The 27880-nt window shown below is 37.8% G+C and overlaps 1 protein-coding gene across 1 annotated transcript; it reads left to right on the top strand.

Annotated features, from left to right (window-relative positions):
* ZNF410 (zinc finger protein 410) lies at nt 1–27880 on the top strand. The gene is made up of 12 exons (XM_044664937.1): nt 1–66; nt 7347–7522; nt 8096–8231; nt 14271–14489; nt 14949–15140; nt 15577–15736; nt 16398–16579; nt 20875–20964; nt 21982–22107; nt 22590–22730; nt 26866–27004; nt 27613–27880. The coding sequence occupies exons 2-11, from the start codon at nt 7490–7492 to the stop codon at nt 26991–26993; spliced, it is 1407 nt and encodes a 468-aa protein (XP_044520872.1). The 5' UTR covers nt 1–66; nt 7347–7489; the 3' UTR covers nt 26994–27004; nt 27613–27880.

The raw sequence follows: 27880 nt of genomic DNA on the forward strand, positions 1-27880 counted from the left end.
CGGCTGGCCGCCCGGGACAAGAAGGTGAGAGCTGGGATTGTCTCCGTCCAGCTAGGTCAGCACCGGGTGAGTGCCGTGCGGCGGGGCCCAGCTCCAGCAAAGACGGGAGGCGCGGCTCCGTGTCCCTGGAGGGAAAGTGGGAAGGAGAGGGAAGCTGCCCCCATCCCAGACTTCTTTCCCGGGAGTTAGCCCCGCTGGGGGGTTAGGGAGGGGACCTCTAGTCCGGGGCCGCAGCTTCAGGCCTCGGGCCTCTCCACCCGGAGAGGCCAGGAGCGCCAGAGAGTCGTGACTTGTCTGAGCTTCCCGGCAGGGTCTCTGGGGCGACACTGGCTTATTATCCTCCGGCGAGCCTGGCCTCCCCTGGGCTGGGCTCCTTGTCCGAAGGCCCTAGAAAAAAATGGAGGCGGGTGGCTGTTCTCGCCTGGCGGAGGCTGCGTCTGGACGTGTCATCCCAGGCTGCCCTCGGCCTCCTCGCCTTTGGTGGGGGTCCACGGAGGGGTGATTAGTGCCGGAGGGAGGGTGGGCTGGCTGCGGCCTGCCCTCGTCCGCCCTTTGCGGTCATCTCGGGGGCGGGAAAGGAAGGGACAAGGTTGACTGAACGTTTAACCTTCCTTCCTGTTTTTTGAACTGAATGTCCCCATTCATTTAATTTATTCGAACTCCACAAACCCTTAGCGAGTTTTATTCCATCAACAACAAGAAAAAAAGAGAAACGGTTAGTTGTTTTTTGGGGGGAGGGGGAGTTTGCCCCCTTTACCTTTCAAAGAGCCAAAAAATTTAACTCATTTTCATTTTCTGGAGCTGGAAGCTAATCTTGGACAGTTTTAAGTTGGAAATGTTTTAAGTATTTTTGCAGGTTGGCCCTAATTTTTTGGATAGAGGTGGTTTCTCAAAATCCAAATGAATAGCTCTCTTGGTGCAGTGACCATAGCATTGGATTAGAACTCCTTCTCCAAGTCACTTAAACTTTCTGGACTTCAGTTTCCAGAGTTGTTAAAATGGGGTGCAGATGACCTTGAAGGTCCCATTCTGCTATAAAGTTATCATTCTATAAATATCTGTGTTGTGTTTACCTGGATCAGAATGCAGAGAATAAGAGATAATTTCTTCAGATTTAAAATATTTAGTTTGTGATTGAAAGAGAAAACGCTAGTGTAAAGAAAGTCAATGGCCTAGGACTTTGGAGAGCTAAATTTTGGCCCCGGCTTGCCTTTAACTAGATTGATGACATTTGGTAAGCAGCTGCTTAATCATTTTGTGTCTTAAATTTTCTTGTCTGTAAAATATGGTGATTGATCCACCAACCAAATGGAATCTTTCTAAATTTGTTAATTAAATTAAACAGAATTAAACAGATCCATTTGTTGGACCAAACCTTTGACCATTCAGGCCCCTCATAACTCTGAAATTCAGTGATTCTGGTTTATGGTATTATCAAGTACTCCATAATTATCATCAGTAGAATTTGATGATCTTCTATAGTACTACTCCATACAAAGATTTGGAAATTATCTATTTGCCATATGTATCATGGTTTTTCCTTTTGAAAATGCTTTTGTCTGTAAAATGCACTATAATCAGTGGGATTTGTGTTAAAATTCTGATGACAACAGTCACTGTGGCCCAACAATATACAGAGAGGGCTGAAAGGAGCAAAGATACAGACTAGGCAGTAGTTACAGTGGCCTCTTAAATCAGGGGACAAGTTACTATTATAATGTTATTTGGATTTTTTCCTCCTTTGTGTTAGTTTTAGTAAGCACATTGCTATATATTAATATGTGAGTTTTAAGCATATATTTAAATTTTATTCTTTATGTTGATGACCATTGTTACTTTATTTATTACTACCTCCTCTGTACTAGGCATTGTAGCTACAAAATTGAGGCAATTCCTGTCCTTAAAAAACTTATTCTCTTGATAAGATACAACATTTCCCCACACAAGTCAGTACAGTGTATATCCAAAATAAACATAACTGCACAATGATAGAGGGACCACTAACAACTAGGGTAATCAGGAGAGATCTCTTGAGGGAGGTACATTTGAACTGAGTCTTGAAGGGGAGCAATGAGATCAAAAAAGTAGGTTATGAGGGAGAGTATCCCTCATATAAGGCACTGCCTGTGTACAGGCCCAAGGAAGGGAGTGATTGAGCAAGTAGGCCTGTTTGGCCAAAATGTAGATTGAGAAGGGTGTCAACCCGGAAAGAGACTGGAGCCAGATAGTGAAGAACTTTAATGAAAAAAGTGGAGTTAATATACAATACAAACACAGTAGAGAGAGCCACTAAAACTTCTTGAGCAGAAGAATGACTTGCTCTTTAGATTAGACCTGTACCTTGGGAATATCAGTTTGGCAGCTATTTGGAAAATAAGCGACAAGATGGAAGAAGACCAGTTGAGAAGCTGAAATCCACAAGAGGGAAGATCAGAATTCAGGTTAAGGAGAGAGAAGTTGGGGTTAACAATATAAAATAGAATAACATTAAAGGGTAAAATTAATAAGGCCTAACTACTGATTTGATATGGGGTAAGGAAGAAGGGGGTGGCAAGTGGAATTGGAAAGCTAACAATATCTTCTAGTTTGTGAACCTGGGTGACTGAAGAATGATGGTGCTTTCAACAGAAATAGGGAAGTTAAGAGGAGAAATGAATTTAAAGGAAAAGATCATGAGTTCTGTTTTGGACATAGATTGAGTTTGTGATGTCTATTGGCATCTAATGTTTACAACTGGAGAAAGAAGAGGTGAAGGCTGTATATATAGACTTTGGAGTCATTGGCATAGGGAAGATAGAGAGTTGAATACCTCCAAGCTGTTGAGATCACAGAGGGCATAGAGATAGAAAGGGAGAAAGGCCCAGGACAGCCCATAGGTGTATCCACATAAAGGTGGTTGTACATGATCCTGCAAAGGAGACTCAAGAAAAATCTATTAGTTAGAAAGAGAAACATAACACTATTTTTACAAAAATCCAGGGAAGAAAAGATTCAACAATGTCAGATGCCCTCAAGAAATCAAGCATGGTGATTATTGAGGGAAAAGCCTTTGAGTTTGGCAGTTAAATGATGATAGTAACTTTGGAGAGAGTAATTGGAGTTCCAGTTGAGGCCAAGAAACCATATTGTAAGGAGTTGAGAAATGAGTGAGATTAGAGGAAGTAGAGTAAATAAGTAGTCATTTATTTTGAGTGTGAAAGGGACAGTAGCTTGAGAGAATGATAGTTAAAGGTAATTGAGTATTATCCCTGTTTTACATATGGGGATATGGGTGCAAAGGTCACATAGAGTCTTCTCAATCTGGTTGTAGTGCTTTCCATGGCACAACCCTGCCTGTTGGATTCAATTAGAATCTTGATTATTTGGATCATTTTAATTGAGCAGTGTGCTTACTTCATTTGACCTGGCTGTGCTTTCATTTTTATCAACTATTCTAAAGTATTTTATACCTTATTTTTATTAGGTTTTATTCAGTATAATCTCAGGTTGATACATAATTCCATTTTCCAAAGGGTACTTCTGAAGTCCACATAGATAAGTAATTTGTTCAGATTATAAATTAGTGGTAGCCAGGATTCTGATTGAGATCTTAGATCTTTATGTAAAGTACTACTTCTTTTTTCACTTCTCTGTTATTTAATGAAAATATCGATTGAAAATAATATGAAGTAGAATGATATTGTAGGGAAAGGATGTAGGTTTTCAAACTTTAGTTACTTTTAAGAGAACAAAAAAGAGTTCTTCAGAAGTTTTATGCTTCATGCCAAAGCTCTTCTGTTACTTATTTGTACACTATCAAGTGCAAGGCTCTTGTTCTCTGGGAGCATTCATTGCAAAGTTTTGTAGAATCTGACATTTTGTTTTAGTATCTAAATTCCATTGAATAATAGTAACTGTAGTAGGGATTTAGTGTGCTTCATGCCCTTTTTTTTAAAACTGTTACTCTGTAATGGACCAAATTTTTTTTTTTTTTAATGTGAGTGAAATCAACACAAAATTTAAGAATATGCATAACTATTGGGGCACTTTCGGCTGGTGCTATGGTCTTATATCCCCTAAGTGTGTTGGTATAATTATTGGTCTTTGACCATACTTCTTTTATCTTTATGGCCTAAATATGGCCTTTTTGGGGTGGACGTAAAGGTTGAAAATAGGACAAGGATTGGAATTGGGCCTTAGGTGGTAGGAAAGAAGTTTATAGGTTACTACCATGTCAGCAAACTATTAATAGCTACTCTTGATGAACTAAGCATTAGTGAAAAACAGATATGTTTCATATTAGAAAGTGGAAAAGGGAGAATATGTCATAAAATCAAGATTTCCTTGTTAGGAATTAGGTTGCATATAAAAGTGATTATGATATCTGGCCTAGATTCATTAATAAATGAAGATTTTGTTATTTCCTACTCAAACAGTAGAGTAAAAAATACATTGTTGTATCATTTATTGTATCAGCCGTGTTGAGAAAGGGAGAACATTGGGTTTCTTACTGACAAGGGGCAACAAAAATTGGCTATGCCTGTTTTAGCAGATGTTTTTTGGAGAGGTAGATGCCACAGTGAAAGGACTGCCATATGGCTTTCAGTTATCTGAGTAACAGATATTGCCCTTAATTTTTCTTAAATAAGTTAAATTAATTTTAAGAAATCTTGGTAAGTTTGGATTGAGTAATCTAGGTTACTATTCCTGCTGTTTTTATTCTTCTTTGAGATTTAGTTCAAAATGTATTAAGCACCCTGTTATATGGTAGAGATGTAAAGACAAAAGTAAAACAGTCTCTAACTTTGAGGGATCTGAGTTTTACTGAGCATGGGTAGAGATAAGAAAATACAAATTAGTTTGAAGTGGAAGAGAACACTGGAGACTTTGGGATCTGAAAAGGTACAAAACCAGAGTGCCTGTTTTGAATTCTTCTGTCTGACAGAATATTGGAAATATTAGGTGCAATAAGACAGGAAAAAGAAAGAGGTAAACAACAAAAGTGAAGAGGTCAGAATGTTATTATTTGCAGATGAAATAATAGAAAATCCAACCGTCTCAACCGAAAATTAATGTGTTGGTGATATTGCCAGTTATTAGAGATATTGTTGATGAGCACTGTTTGAGTTTTCTTGGCAAAGATACGGTGTGGTTTGCATTTTCTTTCTTCAATGAATTTAAGGTAAAACAAGTGACTTGTCCATGGTTGCATAGCTGATGTCTGAAACTAGATTTGAACTCAGTAAGATGAGTCTTCCTTACTCCAAAGCCCTCTATCCACTGGGCCACCTAGTTGCCTCCTAGGCAATAGGTTAAGCGACTTATACAACAAGGTCATTCAGCTAATGTTGGGCCAAATTTGAACAAAAGTCTCTTTTATAACCATTACTTATTTGAGAATTAAGTTTAATACATATAGTCCCAAAAATCTCAGTGCAGTTTTAAGCTTATTAATCTTAAAACCCCAATTAATAATAATGATGATGATAACAGCATTATTGTTAATCTGAAAAATCATGTTCATTTTTCCTTCTTTCATTTGGCCCACTCACAAAAACAGAAACTGAGACTTTGGGAACACCTGTAACTTGTGCATTTGAACAAGACACAGCTTGTAAAACTGAAATGACAAATGAAAAGTGATTAAGGGGACATTCTGGCTAGGCAAAATTAAGTAAAAATGATATTTCCAAAATTAGAGTACTCATGGTAACATCAAGCAAAATAGCATTGGATTTCTTCATGGGATTGGATAGAATCTTTAACACAATTTTCACAGAAAATCTTTATAGGTAATATTTAAGGGGTGCCTGGGAAGAGTGCAAAAAGCTGATGAATGAAGATTTGCACTTCTAAAAATAAAAGATTGGTTAAATATATATTATCATAACCTAAAACTGCATTGCAACTAAGATCAATAAATATGAAGAATATAAAAGTTGGAAAGACTTTTATAAAATCATGAAAAGTGAAAAAAGCAGCACCAGAACAGAATTATACAATGTGACCGTGTAAATGGAAGAATAATAAAGAATATATTGACAAAGAAAGAAAGGTGATGGGAACTTGGGTGGGGTGTGGTAACTGACAAATTAAAATTATTTTTATCTTGTTATTAACATAAAACCTTTAAAACAAATGTGTCATGGTTTTATTGAATAATATTTAGTTGGCAATTTAAAAAATCACTACCCAGTGGGTCTGGTTTATAGATGTCAATGAGAAGGTATCATTATTCTTTATATTATTTAAAGAGCTAAATTTGTTAACTTGGGATCCAGTATCAAGAGATCTCTCTTAAGTACTAGCTGTTCCTTCCCAGTGTTCCAGTTTTTGCTAGAGGAAGAGAATAGACGTCTGTACTAGTAGCCAAAAAATCAGTTTCCATTAAAACCTAATAAAAAGAAAGTAGAGGAAAGGCTTTATTAAGTATTGTTTAGCTCATTTCCTGATTTCATTTTTTTTTAAGATTTGGGATTTATTTCCTTAATTTGTTTAGAAGGGCTAATAATAGGAAGTAGGTATCAGGTCATGCTTAAAAACCTGAATTCTCAAAATTGACTCTAGAAAGCCATAACTGCCTATTGATGCCAAGTAGGGACATGTCCACCTGTGTTGGTTGAACCACTCAGTAGTTAACTTTATTTTAGTGGTAACTATTGAAAGAGAGAACTAGGCAGTGAAAGAGGAGGACAAGGTAAGCTAGAAGAAGTAACTGAAAGGTATGTTGTCAAGCTGGATTTTTACTTCTGTGGATAAATTATTGTTACAGGATAATTTTATGCAATAGCAGAGTTAAGGAAGAGCGTGTAAGAGAGCAAAGGTATTGTAAAAGTGAGTGAATTATGGTTAATTTGTGAGGAAAAAATTAAAAGTATCCTTTCATAAACATTTTGTAAATTATTATCTTTAAAGAGTGAAAAATAAAGATTTCAGTTAGTCACCAAATATTTGAGTTTCCCTTGGATTTATATTCACTTGAACAGTTTGCTTTTTACTTTTTTTTTTTTTTTTTTTTTTTTTTTTGATACTGCTAGTAATAGCCATTCAAACTCACATGGACTCAGAGGTCCAGTTTCTGAAAGAATTTAGCTTGTAAGAAAATAAGAATTTAAATTAAAATTGGAGATACCACACATAACATTGGTACTCTACTCTTTCAGGGGATCAGTGTTTACTGTTATCACTTCATCATCATAGTAATGGTGTGGAAAATACTAATAAGGGTTTAACTGACTTAATAAGTTTTGGGGCTGATTTTTTTAAAAACTTGTTTGTGATGCTGATTTGGTCAAGAACTTTTGATTTTGAGTCTTTGTTATTTACCAAGAATTCTGAGCTAATTATGTTTTTCTTTTCTATTTTAGGTTAAATTAACTGCCCAAGACACCTTAACTATAAGATCATTGTACTCTCTTGGGAAATATGAAAATAACAGGAGATAGTCATTGACTCTTGAGTTGAGCTTTATAATACCCTTTAACAGTTACAGGATTTGGAAGCTGAATCAATGTTATCGGATGAGTTAGAGTCCAAACCAGAGGTGAGCTTAATCTGGGCTTATCTTCCTTCTGTGGGCTATAGCCTATAATTGATCCTCAAGTTATGGTTATATTTGTATAGACTGGAAATGATTATGATTCTAGGTAATTTACAGTGACAAATTTACATTGTTAGAAGTGTTCGTGTTGACAAGAGCATGCCATATCCTTTATTATGCATTCATAAATATATGAACACTAACAGAATGTAAGCCATTTTTGTTAGTTTTGTATTGATGGTCATTGTTCTGTTGTTGCTATTCCTGTTTGGTGGAGTCAGTAGAATCTCAGTTTTGGGAGAGGCCACCATGCCTTCCAATCCATTTTTTTTTTAAAGCCCTTACCTTCAGTCTTAGAATCAATACTAAGTATCAGTTCCAACACAAAAGAGTGTTACAGGCTAGTCATTGGGGATTAAGTGATCACATAGCTAGGGAGTGAGCAGGTATGGTTAATGAGATAAACTATTATGCCTTAACAATGATGCCTCCACTTTTTGGTACATATACAAATTCAGGTGTCCAGTTACAGCGCCCCTTCGTTTGAATGCCATCTCTCTTTTCTTCCCCTTCCAGCTGCTGGTCCAGTTTGTTCAGAACACGTCCATACCATTGGGACAAGGTCTGGTGGAATCCGAACCTAAAGACATCACTTGTCTGTCCCTGCTGCCTGTTACTGAGACCTCAGAATGCAGCCGGCTCGTGTTACCAGGTAAATTTACAATCACAAATGGATGAACAAAATGACAATAAGTGACAGAATTAGCCAATCAACAAGCATGTGTTAAGTAGTAACTACATATACCCTAGTGCTGTGCTGAGGACTAGGCACTAGAAGGGGTTTAAACTGTTATAGGATGCTCAATGAGTTGAATGGGTATAGTGAGAAAGCCTATCTCTATGGTAACTAATAAGTGGATATAGAAAAATAAGGAAAAAGGAAGAAGCAAATTTGGACCTTCTAAGGCTGGACTTGATATTTAGATCTCATGTTACCATGGCATCTAACACTTTCATCATGGTATTTTTGGTGTAGTCTTACCCATTAGTACAAAAGGGTGCTTTATTCTTTTTGCCCATGAAGAAGAAATCTATAGCATTAGATAGTGCCATGTGATGCAGAATCTACTTGGGAGCTGGCCAGACGTTTTCTAGATATTCATCTCTCTTGCTCCTGGACTCCACCTGTGATACTTGAATGGGGAGGAGGCAGACAAATGGGCCGGGGAGAGAAGCATTTGTCAACTCCAGGCTATTTGATGTTTGACACAGGAAGTACCCTAGCCAGATGGTGCCTATAGAGAACATGTACTCGAGGGATTGCTGGCCTTTTGGAGCAGAAGGACTCCTTTTTAACGTTAAAAAAAAAAAATTACATAATAGTAGTTGTACCATTACTTTCTATTATGAGAAAATAAATTACAAAAAATACTATAAATTCAGTATTGTTTTTAAATGAATTGATTGTAGTTTCTGAATCAGCATCTGCAAACTTTAAAAATAGAAATATATATATATATAGAGAGAGAGATTTTTATTTAGTATGTAATAGGTCTGTTTGCTTATTTATTCTGTTAAGTCAAGCATTATTAGGCACATACTATGTGCTAGGCACTAGGGATACAAAGAAAGGCCTCCAGGGGCCCACATTTTCATGGAAGTAACAACACTCAAATAGGTGTACTTATCAAATATATACAAGTGTAAATGGAAGAGGTGGTATTAAGAATAGGCTAGAAATAACTTATGCAGAAAGTGGTATTTGAGCTGAGTCTTGAAGGATCCCAGAGAGGTCAAGAAATGGAAGTGAGGAGGTTTTAGGGGATAGCCAGTGAAAAGGTATGGAGTAGGGAGATATATTATCATGGTTAAGTAACAGCAAATAGGCAAGTGTACAGTTAAGAAGACCAGAAAGGTAGGAAGGGGCCATCCAGCAGAGCCTTTTATATTTAATTCTGGAAGTCATAGAAATTAGAGTTGAAGTAGAGGGATATGGTCAGACTAATACTTTAGAAAAATTAGTTTGGCAACTGAATGAAACAGGAAGACCAACTAGGACATTATAATAGTCCAGTCCAGGTATGAGGTGATAAGGACCTATATCGGGGTGGTAGCTATGTGTATGGAGAGAAAGTAAAATGTACAAGATGTAGTAAAGATAGCAATGACAAAATTTGACAGTAAATTGGATTGTGAGGTAAGTGTGAAGTAGGAGTCAAATGACAACATGATTGTGAACCTGAGTGACCAAAAGAATATTGATACCCTTGACAATAACTAGAAGAGGGTAGATTGTAAGTCGTGGTATATATTTTGAGTTAAATAAAACTAAAAATGACACTACTTGATGAACATGGATTTATGAATCTCTTGAGATAATGTAGACTCAATTGCCCACAGTTTGGGAACCACTGATTTGATCTAATTCTTATTTTACCAATGAGGAAATTGAGTCCTGGAAAGGGGTAAGTGATTTGCACAAGGCCGCACATCAGAAAGTTGTAGCACTATGACTTAAATCCAGATCTTAGTGCTACTTCTCTTGAGCCATTCCTAAAGTTCCTTCCAGATAATACTGTAGAGAACTCCCACTTCTTATGACCCAAATTTGAATCATTTCAATACTATCAGTGTCTTAATGGAACCGTGCTACTTTTTTTTCTTTCCTTGAAAATTGAAAACTTCAATCAGAACCTCTATCCAAAGCATACTTTTAAAACCCTGTTTTAAGGCATTCATTCAAAATAAGATTTCAAATTAAGAGGATTGGATTAGCTAGAACTTTGAGGTTTTGTTGAGTCATTTTTGTTTATCTTCATAAAGATTACATTTGAACAATTCCAGGTCCATCAAGTTCATTATATTTTTTAAAGATTTACTGTTTGCGAAACACACCTCATACTATGGAGAGTTATAAAGGAAATGGTAGTCAGAGTTCCTGCCCCTGATGGTATTCTAGTATCAAGGATAATCTATCCTATTTGCAAAGATCATTTTAAAAAGAGAATTAGACCCAAATTTGGAGATGAGAAGGGACTAGCCTCAGCTACTTCTTAGTAGAATAACCCTGGGCAAGTCATTTAACCCCAGTTGCCTAACCCTTTCTGCTCTTCTACCTTGGAACCAATAATTCTTAAGAGAGAAGGTAAAGGTTTAAAAAGGTCTGGGTTTTTAAAAAAATCTACAACCTATTCCCATAAACCATTCTGTAATGCTTTATTTTTATTCTAGGCAAGTTTTTTTCTTCTTCTGTAACCTATCCCTTATGTTGCAGTCTGACTTAGAAAAAATGAAGAAATAGCTGGTAGTGAAAAGGGCCTTCTCGTTAGAACCATTCACTTTGATTAATAATCAGAATAGTGTAGTGAGAACTGGGTTTCAGTCCCAGCTCTGCTAATTGATAGTTGTGTTTCAGCAAGTTATTTAACCCTTTAGCCTCAAATTTCTTTATATATAAATTAGGGAAGATTATATTTTATTCTTGTTAGTTTATAGTCTTATTTAGGGATAGAATAAATTATGTGTAAAGGAACTTTGTAAATTCCAAAATGCTATGTAAATGGCAGTTGTAATTATTGTTAACTGACATTCGTGGTTTATAGTGTAAGACGGGAAACTAGATATTTAAGGTATGGTCACCAGAAATCAGATTAACTCGATTTCAAATTAAAATAGACTGAATGAGGATGCGCTAATTCCATTTACATGATAGGTACAGACCTGATCATTGGAGAGGGCATTGATTAAATGTATGTATTACATAGAGCTGAGAGGAATAGCTAAACATGTTAGTTAATGCAATCAGGATTTAGAGTGAACTTAAAAAATTAAGGGGATGAAATATAATAGGGAATAAATGTTTATTCTTGCACTTCCTGACTTAAGTGTTTTAGGGGGCTTTAGTTCACTATGAATTTAGTATAAAACATAAAATGAGATAATAGTTATAAAGCGATTTGCAACCTTAAGTGCTATATAAATACTAACTTCAGGAAAACAGATTCAACCTAGTATGAAGAATTTTGAGTTATTCAGACATGGAAGGAAGTATTTTGATTGCTAACTCTGAGTCAGTGCAAGTTTTCACCCAGAATGGATATCATGGAAGGGATTCCTCTATTAGATGGGAGCCACTACTCTTTTAAGGCCCTGCTCAACTGAGTTTATGAATTTTAGTATTTTCTGACACCTGTTTAAAGTACATGACTATGAATGCTAAATCTGGTTAGGTTCATAATAAAAGCTGTTGACTACAAATTTGTAATTTTATATAAAACACCTGTGTACTGCTGTTTTTCAGTGGTACTATTTTTCCCTCTTTATTTGGAAGTGATTTGCAAGAATACAAGAAAGGGGACAAAAGTTGTTGAAATTTTAACAGGGAAGTGAATATGTGGAACCAGTGCTATGAGAGGCAGCTAGTGGCATAATGGATAGAACATTAGGCATGGAATCAGGAAGACCTGAGTTAAAATCTACCTACCTTTGTGTAAATGTGACACCTACTTGTGCAAATCACTTAACCTGTCTGTCTCAGTTTCCTCAACTGTAAAGTGGTGATAATGTAAAAGAATACTTAACATAGTGCCTGGCACATAACCTAGTAGATTCTCTCTCTGTGTCTCTCTGTCTGTCTGTCTCTCTCTCTCTCTCTCTTTCTCTCTCTCTCTCTCTCTTTCTCTGTCTCTCCTCATCCTCTCTATCCATACAGGAAAAACCAAGGAGGTAAAAAATACCTTTTGTTTTATGACGTATAGTTGGATGGGAAAGCTATAAAAATCATCCATTAATATATGTATCTTGGAGAGACACTGCAAATGGAGAGTGCATTTGGCCTAGAATTGATGAGGAGGAAGAAAGCAGGCTTGGTTGTCTTTGGGAAATTGCAAGGTTCTTTTATTTTCTTCATGTTTCTCCCTGAAACAAACTTTAAATGTCAACATTTTTTCAGAGTTGTATAGCTCAGAGCTTTGGAATGCTAAAGTTTCTGAAGACTTAAAATTGAGACTTTCTCAAAGGGTAATGGATATGTGCATGGTGGGTATGAATAAGTTGCAAAATATTACATATGTTGTATGTACTGTTCTAAAGGCTGACCCAAAAAAAAAATGGAAAAAATATGGGTTCATGATATAGTTAGAGTGAGAAATAGCCAATGGATGGCTCACATGCTCCATCATTCTTGCAGTGTCAGGAGAAAGTGAGGAAGGCTCCCAGCATATTAGCCTATGGGAATAGATGGAAATAGGCAGGGATGGATTTTGACCTGTGTCACTGTAGGTACAACTACTCTCACTGATGAGATCATAGATCTATTTGGGTACTGAATATTTGAGAGGAAAAGGAGGTTCTATATGATCTTGTGGTTGAGGTCAGCAGTAGCTATATCTTTGGCTCTGGACTTTGATTCAAGTTCACTGTCATTTGCCTGTCCCTCTCTTCACTCTTCCCCATTCCCCTTCTCCTCCTCCCTTTCTCTTCCTCTTTATCCAAGTACAAGTTGTGAGTGTGGGTGCATGGGTGTGTGGGTATGTATGTATATACACACACACACTTGTTTCCCTTTGTCTTCCCTTTCTTTTTCTTTTCCTTATACCTCCCTTGTTCTGTCCTCCTGCTTTTAAATTCCCATTGTTCAGGGGTAATTCTATTTTCCAAGACATAAAGAGTCTCAAAATAAACTTCTGAGTTTAAAAAAGTAAGTTTTTCTGAGTTAAAAAACCTTCTGAGTATTAATAAATATTGATTGTATTTTGAAGTTTCAGGACCATTGCCTAAGCTTTTGTTTTGATTCTTATAAGCACAATATTTTTTCCTCTTGGAAGAGGAAGAAAGTTATTTCTAGCATTTTATAAAGATAAATTAAGCCCTGAGGATTCTGTGACAAGTTACTGTCCTGGAAATCCATCTCTTGCCACCAAAAAGATGCTGGAAGAGCAATGTCTTCTATATCTTTTGTTTACTTGTTAAGGCTTAGTGTGAACTCAAGCTTTAAGATTTCTTAAACTTCCATTTGTTTCCTAGACTACCATTTTCCTTTCTGTCTGCCATTTGGCCTAAGTTTATAATATGCCTTTCAAAAACCTGGTTGAGGGTTTTGGTGGAGAAGAGACTTTTTAAAGAAATGTCCTGTTAATGAGTTGATGCTCCTTTTTTATTGGGAAAGAACAGCACCATTGAATGTAGTACATCAATCGACTGTATTCTATAATATGGGCAGCGAGGTAGCATAGTGAAGAGAGTGCTGAACCTGGAGTCAGGAAGATCTGAGTTCAAATTTGATCTTACACACTTACTAGCTGTGTGAGCACAGCCGGGCAAATCACTTAATCCTGTTTGCCTCAGTTTTCTCATCTGGAAAAGGAGCTAGAGAAGGAAATGGCAAATCATTCCAGTATCTTTGTGAAGAAAACCCTAAATGGAGTCATAAAGTATTGGACACACCAGGGATGGAATGATTGAATAACTACAGCACAAATAGCACAAATTCTGTAATGTTTGCAACAGGTTATTCTGTTGTAATTAAAGATTCTATAGGTGCTATTTAGTCTCCTCATTTTGCCAGTGATTTATGGTTTTAGGAATCTTGCCTTTCCTTTCTGGGCCAATTTTGTAAAATAAGAGATGATACCTGTTACTGGCTTATCCAGAGGAATAATTAGAGAATTTTAGATAAGGATTAATGATATAACAGTCTTGAGCTCCTTGGAAATAGATGCTATGTAAAGTGGTAGTATTTTTTCTTTACTAGATGATACTCCAAGTCCAACCAACTCCTGTAAGGAGGTCCCTTCATCTGCTGTGTTGAGAAGCCTTCAAGTGAACCTGGGCCCTGACGGAGAGGAAACAAGGGCACATACTGTACAGAAGTCCCCTGAGCTTTTATCAACTCCAGAATCTCCTAGCTTGTTGCAAGACCTTCAACCAAGTGACAATACTTCTTTTATCCTTCTTAACTTAACAAGAGCAGGTATCTTTTACCCTGTCCTGGTCTCTGCTTCTAAGAAAAACAAAAGATTTTATGGATTATGTAATATATATCAGATGCCACAGGGAAAGAAAACTATTCCTATTTTCTACCTGATAAAGTGTAATCTGGTTTGACTTAATTTCTAGTCTTAGCCCCAGACTGATTTTTGTGTGGTTAAATATGTAAAAATGGAAGAGATCTCAAGAGATTATATTAGCCTATCCCCTACTTCAAGGCAAAACTTCATGAAAATTACTTTAAACCTACAGAAAAATTCTGTAGTCACCCTCAGCATTCCTATTCTAATGGTTATGCTCTTTGTTTAAAATGTACCTGAAGTACTTAAGTTTTCTAAAGGCAAGATATTATTATTATCTGAACAAGAGAATTTATCTTGGTGTAAAAAAGAGAAGTTTCCATTTGACCTCACTATGTTTCTAATACTTCTGTCTTTTCCAGGCCTGGGCTCCTCAGCTGAGCACTTAGTATTTGTTCAAGATGAGGCAGAGGATTCTGGGAATGACTTTCTCTCCAGTGATAGTGCTGACAGTAGCATGCCATGGTTCATTCGGGTTCAGGAGTTGGCTCATGACAGTCTGATTGCTGCTACACGAGCACAGTTGGCGAAGAGTGCCAAAGCCAGTAGCAATGGTGGGAATTTTTCCTTTCCTACTCCAATATAGTATATAAAGGGTTTTTTTACTTTGTTGTGTTTTGTTATTTTTGTTGTAAACCCAATTGTTGTATTTGTCATATTGAATGTTTTGGGTGGGAGGATGGAGAAGGAGGAAGAGAGGGAGAGAGTTAGAGAAAGAGTTGTTAAGGAGCAGGTAGGTGGCTAAAATGGATTGAGAGCCAGGCCTAGAGATGGAAAGTCCTGGGTTCAAATCTGGGCCACTTCCTAGCTGTGTGACCTTGGAAGTCACAACCTCCATTGCAGTCCTTAAAAATTTTTCTGTCTTGGAACTATAATACATAGTATTGATACTAAGACAGAAAGTAAGAGTTTCTTTTAAAAAGGGGGGTGGAGGAGGCTTCCATATTTATTTTTATTTTTCTGATTCTGTCATTTCTTTCCCTATTACAGGGGAAAATGTTCACCTTGCTTCTGGTGAAGGGCAGCCGAAAGACTCTGGGTCCCTCCCTCACCTTCCTCAAGAGGAGAAGAGACTCCAGTGCACAGTTGAGGGTTGTGATCGGACATTTGTGTGGCCAGCACATTTCAAGTACCACCTAAAAACACATAGGTAAGTTTGAGATGATAGACCCAAGGTCAAGGAAGCATAGAAGATTTTGAGTAGACGTTGCATGATATATAGGTTGAAAGAAAACCTGGAAACTAGCTTGATGCAAATTTTTTTGCTCTTCAGTGGAAGGGATTTCCCCCTCCTTGTGTGTGGCACATAAGACTTGGTTATAGAATTCAGAGTATTCTACTTTGAGTGCCTTGAACTGTTTGTTATTCAAAACATAGCAGAGAACAGAGCGTTGATTTCTTGATTCCAGCAGATGAACCCACTTGTTTCTTTCCAAAAAGGAATGGAAATCTTGGTCTTTTTTTCTAGCCCTTTTCTCTATGGATTTGACTAGAGTAGAAGAGTAAGTGGGTCACTTCTTTTGCTCCATATTAAAAAGGGGAAGACTAGCTGTTTTTACAGTCACAATGATTGAGCACCCATTGGCTTTAGTATCCTCCACTAAAGGAGCTATAATGGTACCAGAGGAACAGAAGCCTGACTCCCACTGTCAGGTAGCTCGCATGTTATCAAGAATACAAACATGGACATAAAAATAACATAAGACATCAACCCCAGGTGGAAATTTGTACATACCCAAGTACTGAAGTGCTGGGATCTCTAAGAGAAAAACTTTTGTATAGTTATTGCTTCTCTGATTATTTTTTTGCAGGAATGACCGTTCTTTTATTTGCCCTGCTGAAGGCTGTGGGAAAAGTTTTTATGTGCTTCAGAGACTGAAAGTGCACATGAGAACTCACAATGGGGAAAAGCCCTTTGTATGTCCTGAGCTGGGATGTGGCAAGCAGTTCACTACTGCTGGAAATCTAAAAAACCACCTTCGAATCCACACAGGTGTGTGTGCCCTGCCCCTCACCAACCAGCCTATGGATCAGCTCTTTCTGAGAGTGAAACCATTAACATCCATGAGACCTGTTCCCATGCAGGCAACAAATACTTAGTGAGCATTTTCTATGTGCAAGGTCACATGTGGATACAAAGTGATGTGGGCATGGTATACTGTGAGCCACCTGGGGAAAACTTAACAGGCATGATTTGAGTCAAGCAACCAAATGATCAGGCTTGCCTTTTACATACAGAAATAGAAGATACAGTCCCTGCCCTTGAGAAATATATACTGCTTCTTCATTTCGTTCAGTTTTATTTTATTTTCAATTCCAAGTTCTCTCCTTCCTCCCTCCCTCCCTCTTCCACCACTGAGAAGGCAAGACAAACAAATCCATCACCTATGTGTAATGATTCAAATTGAATGTCAGCATTATATACTTTAATGGGATTCTCACAATATCCCCTAGGACACAAGGGGAGAAGTATCATATAGATGTGGACCAACTTTAGGATAGCCAGAATTAGGTCAGAGGTCAAACCTGCCTCATGAGGGTGACATAACCATCTGACTCAACAATCCATCCTTTCACTGTACCTTGACTACAGTTGTCAAAGCTTGCTTTCGTCTTTGGCTCTTCTTTAAGGGTCACTGTTGCCTCTGCTAGGCAAAGGGATATTTTTAAAAACTGAACAGTGACTATTATTGCCATTACAGTTGGCCTCCAGTCTCCCTTTACTTCCTTTTTGCCCCAGCATGGCAATTCAGAAAAGACAATTGATATTTTCTCTCTCTCTCTCTCTCTCTCTCTCTCTCTCATTATGTTCTTTATAAATACAGCAAGTATTGGCATCTAATGATCAGCATTCCTTAATAAATTCAGTTTGTTATTGAGTGACTACAATGTACATGGTATTGTGCTAGATATTGGAAGTTAAAATCCTTGATCTTAAGGAAAATATTTAGTGCTGGCTATGTAGAGCATTATCCTAGGTATATAGGGGGTTACAAAGAAATAAAGTATTCTTGTATTTGAAGAGTTCTCTTAACTAATTTGGAGTGTAAATCATAGACATTTTGAAAGTTGAATTGTAATACTAAGGTAGTTATGTGCTAAGTTATATTCTTATTCCCTGGTGTAATCTTCCATTTACCCTTCCTTCTCTTTTCCCTCCATCAGACCCCCAAAACAAAACCAATCTATCCTTGGGACTTCTATTTTTGAAGACATTAAGTTCCTAAAGGAACACTTGTTCTCCCCATCAGAGGGAGAACTCTTTACAGTTAATATTATAAATTTGCCTTTTTAGGTTTTCTTGCATTCTTGCACTTAAATTTCAATATTTCTGCTTAGGTTGGGAATCCTTAAAGTCCTCTTATTTCATTAAATATCCCCTTTTTACTACCCCTGTAGAATTATACTCAAATTTGGGAGGGTAAATTATTTTCAATTATAAGCTTATATCTTTTGCTTTTTAGAATATTATACTATAAATTCCTTTTCCTGTTTAGTAATCCTTCCCAGATCTTGTATGATCCTGTTTGTAATCCCTTGGAACTTGAATTGCTTCTTTCTGAATGCTTCCAGTATTTTTTTCTTTGAGGTGGGAACTCTGGGTTTTATCTATAACATTCTTGGAACTTTTCTTTTTGTTTTTACTTTTATGAGGTATTGCTCCTTAAAAATCTGTATTTTATCTGTGGCATGGAGGTGAATCTGGAGTCTCTAAGATAATATCAGTAGGGTAGCAGGTCTAATTACCAAGTTAGAAAGGTTTTAAGGTTGGACTTAGAGGCAGAGAGCTTCATACCTTTCAGGCAGATGCTAGCCTAGCTAAATTTTTTTTTTTTTTAAACCCCTTACCTTCTGTTTTGGAGTCAATACTGTGTATTGGCTCCAAGGCAGAAGAGTGGTAAGGGTAGGCAATGGGGATCAAGTGACTTGCCCAGGGTCACACAGCTGGGAAGTATCTGAGGCTGGATTTGAACCTTGGACCTCCCGTCTGTAGGCCTGGCTCTCAATCCACTGAGCTACCCAGCTGCCCCCTAGCCTAGCTAAATTTGGAGAGGCTCATTCCTGGAAAGTTGGCTATCAGGTCATTTCCCTCCCCCAGCATTGAATCAAGGTAGGGTGCTAAGTCATGGAAGCAGTAGGGAGGGATCATGGTTGGACTGTATTCTGCATAAACAGAAACAAGATCTGCACTGATGAAATTGCACTTCCTTGAATTCAGTACCAATAAATGATAATCATAACTTTTATGACATTGTATATATGTGAGCAAATTTCATCCTTGCAACACCCTCTGAGTTTGGTAGTTACCTTCATTTTGTAGATAAGAAAACTTAGATTCAGAAAGTTTAAGTGAATTGTCCAGCATCAAACAGTAATTGTCAGAAATGGAATTCAAACTGGTGCCTCACAAGAATCATCTAATTCCTTTATTGACACACAAAGTTTCTAGTATTCAGTGCTTTTACTTGGCATAGACATTTAGTGTCAGAGCTGGTGACTTTCTAGTATTCTTTCCACTATCCTGTGGTGTTGCTTTTTCCCCCCTGTATAGAGAGACCATGAAATGAATAGCACAGTGAACACTATTGAGGGTGAAAATATAAAAAGAGAAGAGAATAAAACCAAGGACAAAACCTAAGTTAACAATAGTTAAGGAATGGATGAAGGAAGAACTATTTAAGAGTCATAAAATGAGTGATCATTCTTAAGAGAACCAAAGCAATGTGGAAGCATAGAAACCAAAGGAAAAAAGAATTCGAAGCAGGTTTAGGGTCACTAAATGTTAAGGCAACACAAAAAAAGTCAGTGGAGCTGAGGAAAAAGTAATTGGTTGGCAACTATAAGGTCATTAGTGACCTTTAGGAAAACAGCTTAAGTAGAGTGATGGGGGTGAAAGACTTGGCAAAGGAGTAAGATGAATTGGCTGAGAGTTTGTCTGTGAACTAGAAATGCATCTATCTTTAAGCAATTACTAAGTACCCACTATAGTCTAGACCAGTGATGGGTAAACTTTTTAAAGAGGGGGCCAAAGGAAAGGAAATACTCATCTGTCAGTCTGTTTCTAAGGCAACTCTTTCAAAGTTTCATTGTATTGTATCCTACTCTTTATATTTGTCAGATTAGGAATAATGTTGCATTGCTGGATAGAACATTTCAGGGGGCCACATCTGGCCCACAGGCCATAGTTTGCCTATCACTGGTCTAGGGTACAAAGACAAAAAAAAAAAAATTAATCTCTTTTCTGAAGGGAACAAATAGGCTGACTTATCCAAGAATTGTTTGAAAGGAAAGAGAAGCAGAATGTTAATTTAAGGGGAGTGCTATAACCAAAGTAGCTTTAAAAAATAATTATCTTAAAAATAGGGGAAACTTAAGCCCCTTTTTTAGGTCCAGGAATTTATTCTTTCCAAATTGTGTGTAAAAACAATTCTTACTTGTATTTCTAACATTTTGAGCTCCAAATTTTCTCCCCCTTCCCCCTGTGATAGCAAGTAATTTGATAAAGGTTATATATGTGCTATCATACAAAACATTTCTGTATTCTTCATGTTACAGAAGACAATATTAAAAAAAAGGCATCTTTGAGGACAATGGGAATAACGTAGGAGAATAGAAGAGATTGGTAGATTTGAGACTAAAAGAAATGGATATATATGTAGAAGCTTTAGCCTTAGAATAGGAGTTCTTAAACTGGGTTCATAGACCTTTTTTATTTTTAAAATTTCAGATATATTTCAATATAATTGATTTCTTTTGTAATCTTGTGTATTTAAAATATTCTGAGAAGGGGTCCAGAGATTTCACCATTTTACCCAAGGAACTTATGAGTAAAAGGAAAAAAAAGTTAACTGGTGCTTTTAAGGAATAGGAAAGGAATCCTTTTTTTTTTTTTCCCAGATTGATAAGAAGGAAGCAATTGATAGACCTGAAACTATACTTTTGAATTAGGTAAGGAAGGGGAGTACAAGGGAACTGCAAAGAGATGATGTCATTTCTTAGAATTATGGATTTAAGATGGAAGACGAAGGACCCGAAGAGAATGAAAGAAGTTAGGGAAAGTCATTTTGAGTTGTGTAATAATAAATTCCCCAGAAGACAATATTAAAGACATCTGAATAGCTTTGAGAACCAAACTGAAACAAAGTAGCATGAAGAAAGAAGGATTTGATTGAGAATATAGTGTGTTATTGGCAACACTGATAAATGGCCTAGGGAAAAGAACCGTGTGTGTGTCTGTGTGTTTTCTCATTCTGGGTTCGAATCTTTTCCCTCCTTTCCTTTCTCCAGGTGAGAAGCCATTCCTGTGTGAGGCTGAAGGCTGTGGCCGTTCCTTTGCTGAGTACTCTAGCCTTCGGAAGCATCTCTTGGTTCACTCAGGTAGGATTGCTTTTTGTATTGCATGTAGCTGTACAAAAGCTCAAAAACAGGTGGAAAATCAAAAGGTGGGAGGTTTTGAGGGAAATCTGCCAGAAAAATGACTGCTACTACTTTGGTGTTGTCTTGATGAAGTAAACAGAAAGGCATCTTAAGATTTCTTGGATTTGAATGTCAACCAAGATGAAACATGAGTTGTCCCCAGGAAGTCTGGTTGAAACTCTTGGACTTGACTATCTGCTTCAGGCTGCTCAGTGAGAAAATTAAAATAGTGTTAGTTTGCATTTATTTGATCAGGGTGCTATACAAATCCAGTTAGTCCTGCCCTCTAGGGGCTGATGTTCTCATTCTTCCAGCGCATGTACACAGGGATGCTTTCAGCTCACATGAATGCAGAGAGCCTGATATGATCAGCAGCAACAACAATGTTACTACTTCCTGGTAAGGAGCAGTGTGATGTTCTGGCCTGTCAGTCAGTGTCCTCCATTACAGCAGCATCTGTGCCTCTCACAAATGAGTCTATAGGCCATATTCCAGGAGGTGTAAGATTATAAATGTGCTACTACTCTGTCTCCCCCAGGAGAGAAGTCTAAAACCAATTTCATTGACCAAAAAAAGCAATGAACTATCTCTTGTTCTGGAGCTTAAGTTCCCTCTAACCCTGTCAATTTGCTCCTTCCATGCAGATGATCTAGTCTTCCCTGCTAAAGACATCTTTCAGAATATATGGAAATACTCTTCAGCATACAGGCAAAAATGATGATTTTTTCCCCCACCCCAGAAAAGATCTCCAAATAACTTAAAGTCAGGTACAACCCAGGGGAAAAAAGTTTTCTCTCAATAGAGGGAATAATTTTCCTATGGATATCATAACTTCTTTCACCAGAGTTTCATTGCCAGTGAACCTTTTTATTTAACCCCTTCTCTCTGGACCTTCATTTGTTGGTCTAGAGTCTCTCCTGCTATCAAAAATATACCTCCTTATATTGCCTCCCATTCCTTACCTGTTTTCTGTTTCAGGCATGAAGCCCCATCAGTGCCAAGTTTGCGGAAAAACTTTCTCTCAGAGTGGGAGCCGGAATGTGCATGTGAGGAAACATCACTCAAGGATGGGAGCAACAGGGAATCGAGAACGAGAGCAAACAGGTGAAGGCAATGGGGATGAAGGAGTGAAGTCATTCAAATTTAAAATGCCAAGAAACTCACCTGAGTCTTATTGATCTTGTTTTTCTGATTCTCTTTTGATCTCATATTTAGTAATGTGATTAGAATCCCATGGTTTTTGCTAGAGGAAGAGTTAATCTCACTGCTCTCATTTCCCTCTGGAGTTGGGATCTTTCTGTTTCCCTTTAGCTGCAGTATTCTTTTTCACAATTTTAACTAGCCAACACATCATGTCCTTCATATGCTTACCACAAGCAGGGGTTTCCACCTCTCTAGTAATCCTTTGCCCAAAGTTTTCACCCTTGCTTCCTCTGACTGGATGAAAAGGGAATTGGCATTCATGAAATAGATCAGCTGGTCTTCCTACATGAAAATAGAAGCTCTTTCTCTCTCTGAGGAAGTGAGGAATGGTGATAGACTCGATACAATTCCCACTTGTCTTACAGCCTTTTTTCTCTCTGCAGCTGAGCCGCTAATGGGCAGCAGTTTGCTTGAGGAAGCTTCAGTACATAGTAAAAACCTGGTGTCTTTAAACTCACAGCCCAGCCTTGGGGTAGAGTCCTTGCATCTACCAGATACTAACACCATCCTGGGAGTAGAGGAAGGTAAGACCATGGGGTTTTCTTGTGTCTTTTAGGGGAGAGAAGGCCAGGTGTAGCCAAAGTGAAGAGTTCCAGCTAGGCTAGTTCCTTTAAAATCTCTTATGCTATCAAAGACTATTATAAAACAACTGAACATTATATGTGATCTATTCACCTTTAGGATATGTAAGCTTTTATGACATGTGTAAATCTTAAAGCTGGTGTAAGATCTGCCATTGCCAGTATCATAAAGAAGGCTTTTTGCCTCTCCTATGCTGTGGGTGGGAACCACTGGTCTGTGTTCTAGGCATCTGGACCAGTTCCCATGTCATATGCTAGGCATTTGATGAATTTTATTTAGGAACAGAACTAAGAAGATTGATGTATGGATTGAGTTTAGGAAGTATAGATGGCCTTCAGAAGATGGCATAGGAGGATGATATGTGCTAGAATAAATAATTCCTTATTTTCCTGCCCTAGAATGATTTCTGACATTAGTGTGTTATTAAAACAAAGGCATATGCAAACTTTACCTCTTTCCTTCAGTATGCCATTATTCATTGTAGTGTAGGGACAAGAGCTCTGGATTTAGAGCCAGGCCCTGGGTTCAAAGCATGGCTCTGCCACTTACCTATGTGATCATAAGCAAGTCACCAGCCTTCTCCAAATCTCCACTTTTCTCACCCATAAAATGTAGGCATTGGACTAGATCTTCTAAAATTCTTTATAGTTCAAAACCTGAAATCCTCCTTCCCTGGAGGCCAATCTGATTTCAACCTAAGTATAGTGCTGTACTTCCTCAGGGTTGAGCTAGAAATAGATCAGCTTTGGGGCCTGTGGAATTGAAGTGAATTCCTCTTAGCCCTAATGCCACTCTATTTTAGGTTAGTTAGTATTTTCATCTTTAGCCCATTGTGAAATAACTAGTCCTTTCTGTGGTCAAAGATTTTCCTTTTTATGTTTTTCTGAATAGTTTTAGGTCATAACATCAATAATAATAATAGCTTACAATCATATAGTACTTTATAGCTTGCACAGTATTTTTCTGATAGCAACATTGTTTTTCTAATGCCTTCTTACCCTTTCAAGAATTTAAATCCCTTCCTGCCTCACTTTTTTGGTTATTTTACAGATTATTCTGTCCAGATCCCTTTTCTTTTCTGTGATTCCTTGATCTCTTAAATTAGGTGCAGAGAACATTTTTTTTCTATTTCCTCAAAGGCTTATCACACACATCTTCTACATGACTGTCTTGGTATTTGACATGTTTCACTGGCTTCCTGTATTCCTTGCCGCTCAGCTAAAAAAAAGCACTCCCTTCAATCTTAGCATTAAGTCGTTTAGTCAAACACTCTCCTCTGTATAGAAGTTTTACTTAAGGTCAAAAGCCAGTTTCTCCACCCCTTGAAAAATTATCCAGGAGCCAGCAAGCATTAAGTATCTGACTCTGTGCTTACAAAAAATAGAGGTCCTAGTCAGAACACAAAGTATAGTTGGGGAAAACAAGATTTACACAGATAAAATAATACTAAACCATATTAAATTGTGTGGTACTGGTCAAGAGTAGGAGGTTGGTGTGAACTACATAAAAATTAGAAGAGGGGCAATTAAGTTGCTCAAGTGGATAGAGAGCCAGGCCTGGTGATGGAAGGACCTGCATTCAAAATCTGACCTCAGACACTTCTAGCTATGTGACCCTGAGCAAGTCACTTAACCCCCATTGCCTGGCCTTTACTGCTTTTTTGCCTCAGAACTGATACTTAGTATTAATTCTAAGTCAGAAAGTTAAGGGTATTTTGGTTTTCTTTTAAAGGAACATTAGAAGAGAACCTTTGTGAATATAGTTTAACTATGCTTTTCATGTATAAGATGATTCTTATGTGATTTCTATCAGAAATCCTCAAGGCACAAATTTGTGCCAGGCATGTTTTGTTACATGGTGAACAAACAAGCTTTTGGTTTCCACAAATAAGACTGATGGATAATTAAAACACAAAATATGGAAATTGTATGGATATCAATTTACCAACCACAAAGAAAGGCAAAAGATGTAAGAAAAAGCAGAGGAAAAGAGGATCTGGATAGCTTTCTTCAATGTACTTTTGGGATATGTTTTAATTTCAAGTTAGCTTGAAGGTTGTGTATTCTAAGGGTTACAAATTAAAGAGGTTGTACTAAATTTATGAAAATGTGGTTGCCAAAAATAAATTATTCAAGGGGGCAGCTAGGTAGTCCAGTGGATTGAGAGCCAGGCCTAGAGAAAGGAGGTCCTGGGTTCAAATCTGGCCTCAGACATTTCCCAGCTGTGTGACCCTGGGCAAGTCACTTGACCCCCATTGCCTAGCCCTTACCACTCTTCTGCCTTGGAGCCAATACGCAATATTGACTCCAAGATGGAAGGTAAGGGTTTTTATATATCTAAAACTCAAGTTAGGATGACTTTTTTATGGTAGTTTATTTACAAAAGGAGAAAGAGTAAAATCAAGGAAATCAGAGTACATAATCACTCCAGCTCGTTCCAAACCAGGCAGGGCTTCAGAGGTCCTAGCAAAGGGGGCCCAGAGGTAAATTAAACAGTGGTTTTAGCTATGAGGCCTCCTCCAAGATAAAGGGCCTCTTCAGAGGCTAGTACCTCCAGAAAAACCAGGAAAGGGAGTCAACCTTTTTCACTCACCCATGTGGTAGTTCTAAGGGAGAGTTTCAAGAACAGTCTCACCAAATTTCAGAGTCTCAGGTCCATGAAACAGATCTTTCACCACCTCCAACTCAAACTCCGAAGAACTCCACTTCACAGAAAGTTGCCACTGCTTTTAAAGATGCACTTCCTGTGCATTCCTTCCACTTTACATGGACCAATTGCAGCTTTAGCTTTGGTTAGGACTGCCCAGGAGGCAATCAGTCGTTTCCGATTCGTCACCCACTATAGGATACGTGGGTCACAGATCTCCCCATACTTAAGGATAAGTGGGGTATATGTGCTTCTGGTGATTAAATCTAAAAGTGGGCAAGGGTCTCGAGTTAATCCCATCTTCAGAGTATGTAACACCTATATCAATATGCATCAGTTTGCACTTAAAGCTATAATCTTTTGTCTAGATTTTCTGCCTTTTCCGCTCAGCTTTAAAAAGGAAATTGCCATTAATCATAACCTAAGTGATCATTTATTATTTTTTTAGCTAGTAAACTGCAACTATGATTTATAGAAGGAGTTAGTCTTGGTTATGAGAGTAGATAGGGATAATAGATACAATGTGGTGTGTTAGAATATAATAGTAGGTAATAAAATTAAGAGCCACAATGCTGGAAAATGCTTGTAACACTTTCCTTACCTTGCCATACACTCTAGAGGTTGTGACATGAGGATAGTGGGCTCCTAATCTCATGGCATCATAACTAAGTCACCCAAGAAGGGGAAGGAGAAAAGAGGAGTACCCTGCTTATAATCTTTTTTACTGGAATCTATTCTTAAAATCCATCTCATCAATCTGCTCAGGACCCCTATTCAGAACATAGGTTCTGAATAGTGGATCCTGTTCATAATCTCTGTTGAGTCATTACCCCTTGCTTATAAAATTTGTGTAATCTGGAAACTGAATGTCTCAAACCACTCAAACTGAGCATGGTTGCAGACCTCTGATTTGTGTATTTTATGGCTACAAAATAAAAGTCAGAACCTTTGGCTTGGGATTTTGGCCCAGCTTTTTTTTTTTTTTTTTTTTTTTAATTTCTTTCCGTTTAAAATCAGATCTGGATTTGGAATGTTCAAAGTAATTCATTCCAGTTGCCTCATTTTACCAATGAGGAAACTGAGGCCCAGGAAGAGGTTCAGTGATTTGCCCAAGGTCATGGCTAGCATTAAATATAAGCAATAGAATTTGAACCCAGGTCTGCCTTTCTCCAAGCATTCTCTACAGTGCACCATGCCCTGCTGCTACTTTTACATGAATGAATTTGGGTATAATTCCAGAACTTAGAGCTTAGTTTTCTTTTCACTTAAAGTCCCTGCCAAGAAGCTCAGTGCATTTTTTAAAGTGAAGCATCCTTACTAGCTATTTGTTAGTCCTTTTGTGGATCAGGGGGTATGTGTGAGTCTTTGTCTATGTGACTCTGTGTCTGTATGTTTCATTCTTTCCCCAGTAATACATTCTATTGTTCACAGAGGTGCTTGCAGAAGGAGCTTCTCGTTCCTTGTCCTCAGCGCCAGAGGTGGTTCTGCCACAATCACATCATCTGGTGCCCATGTCTACTGGGAGACAGTCATATGAGGTTTCTGCCTTATTACAGTAAATGTACAAGAGGTAAGATGGCTGAGAAGTGTTTAGTGCCAATTTACTTACCTTCTCAGTATCTTGTCTGACAGATGTGGGGACTAGTTAGTTCTCTGGCTTGGAAAACACCACAGAGGTAAAAATGAGGGAAACTTGATATTTTGTTACTTCAGCCTTGAAGATGATGGCATATATCTCAGCTAAGCATTAGCTTAGCTTTGAACAGATTTCTGCCTATCCATCTGAGTGGCATTATTTCCTGAAGTGGAAGGGCTGGCCAATCAGAATTGGTGTTTTTAATTCTTTGAATTATCATTTCACTTCATTTATCCTCTTAAATGCACATATACACTCTGTGTTGTAGATATTCTCTCTATTTTGTAGAAAAGAAAATAATATCCAGGGAGGAAGTGATGTATACATGCCTCCTAGGACCTGGATAGAATAGAGAGAGTAATTCATAATAACCAGAATTGATCATCTGTTTTAACTGTCTTTAGGAGGGTGGTTGCTGACTCCAGAAGTTTATCTTTTGGTATATAGTCTGACTAGTTAAATGGGTAGCTATTATTCAGAATAAGAGAAGGTTTTAGGGATGAGGACATGGTTTTAATTCATTTTCTCTCTTTTTTTTACAGTTACTAAAGCAAGGTGGTATATTAGAAAGATGGACATCAGAGCAAGTGTTAATTCTTGGAAGAACTCGCCAAGTGCACGCAGTTGGGATACAGGATGCTTTATTTTGGTCTGCCAGAACCGAAATGAAACTGGGATGCAGGCTATGTCTCTGGCCTTCTTTCATCTTCCTTGCACACAGAATGAATGTGGGAGTGTTCACTGCTTTGGGGCCTCTTCACACTTACCATCTGATGCAGAGGAGGAATAAAGCACTGAATGTGAACTGGT

Source organism: Gracilinanus agilis, chromosome 2, assembly GCF_016433145.1.
Source record: "Gracilinanus agilis isolate LMUSP501 chromosome 2, AgileGrace, whole genome shotgun sequence".
In the NCBI taxonomy this organism is placed as follows: domain Eukaryota; kingdom Metazoa; phylum Chordata; class Mammalia; order Didelphimorphia; family Didelphidae; genus Gracilinanus; species Gracilinanus agilis.

Coding starts and splice junctions, on each gene's coding strand:
- ZNF410 (XM_044664937.1), top strand. CDS start 7,490: ATGTTATCGGATGAGTTAGAGTCCAAACCAGAG. Junction 15,141..15,576: donor TGCCAAAGCCAGTAGCAATG/GTGGGAATTTTT, acceptor TCCCTATTACAG/GGGAAAATGTTCACCTTGCT. Junction 16,580..20,874: donor CCACCTTCGAATCCACACAG/GTGTGTGTGCCC, acceptor TCCTTTCTCCAG/GTGAGAAGCCATTCCTGTGT.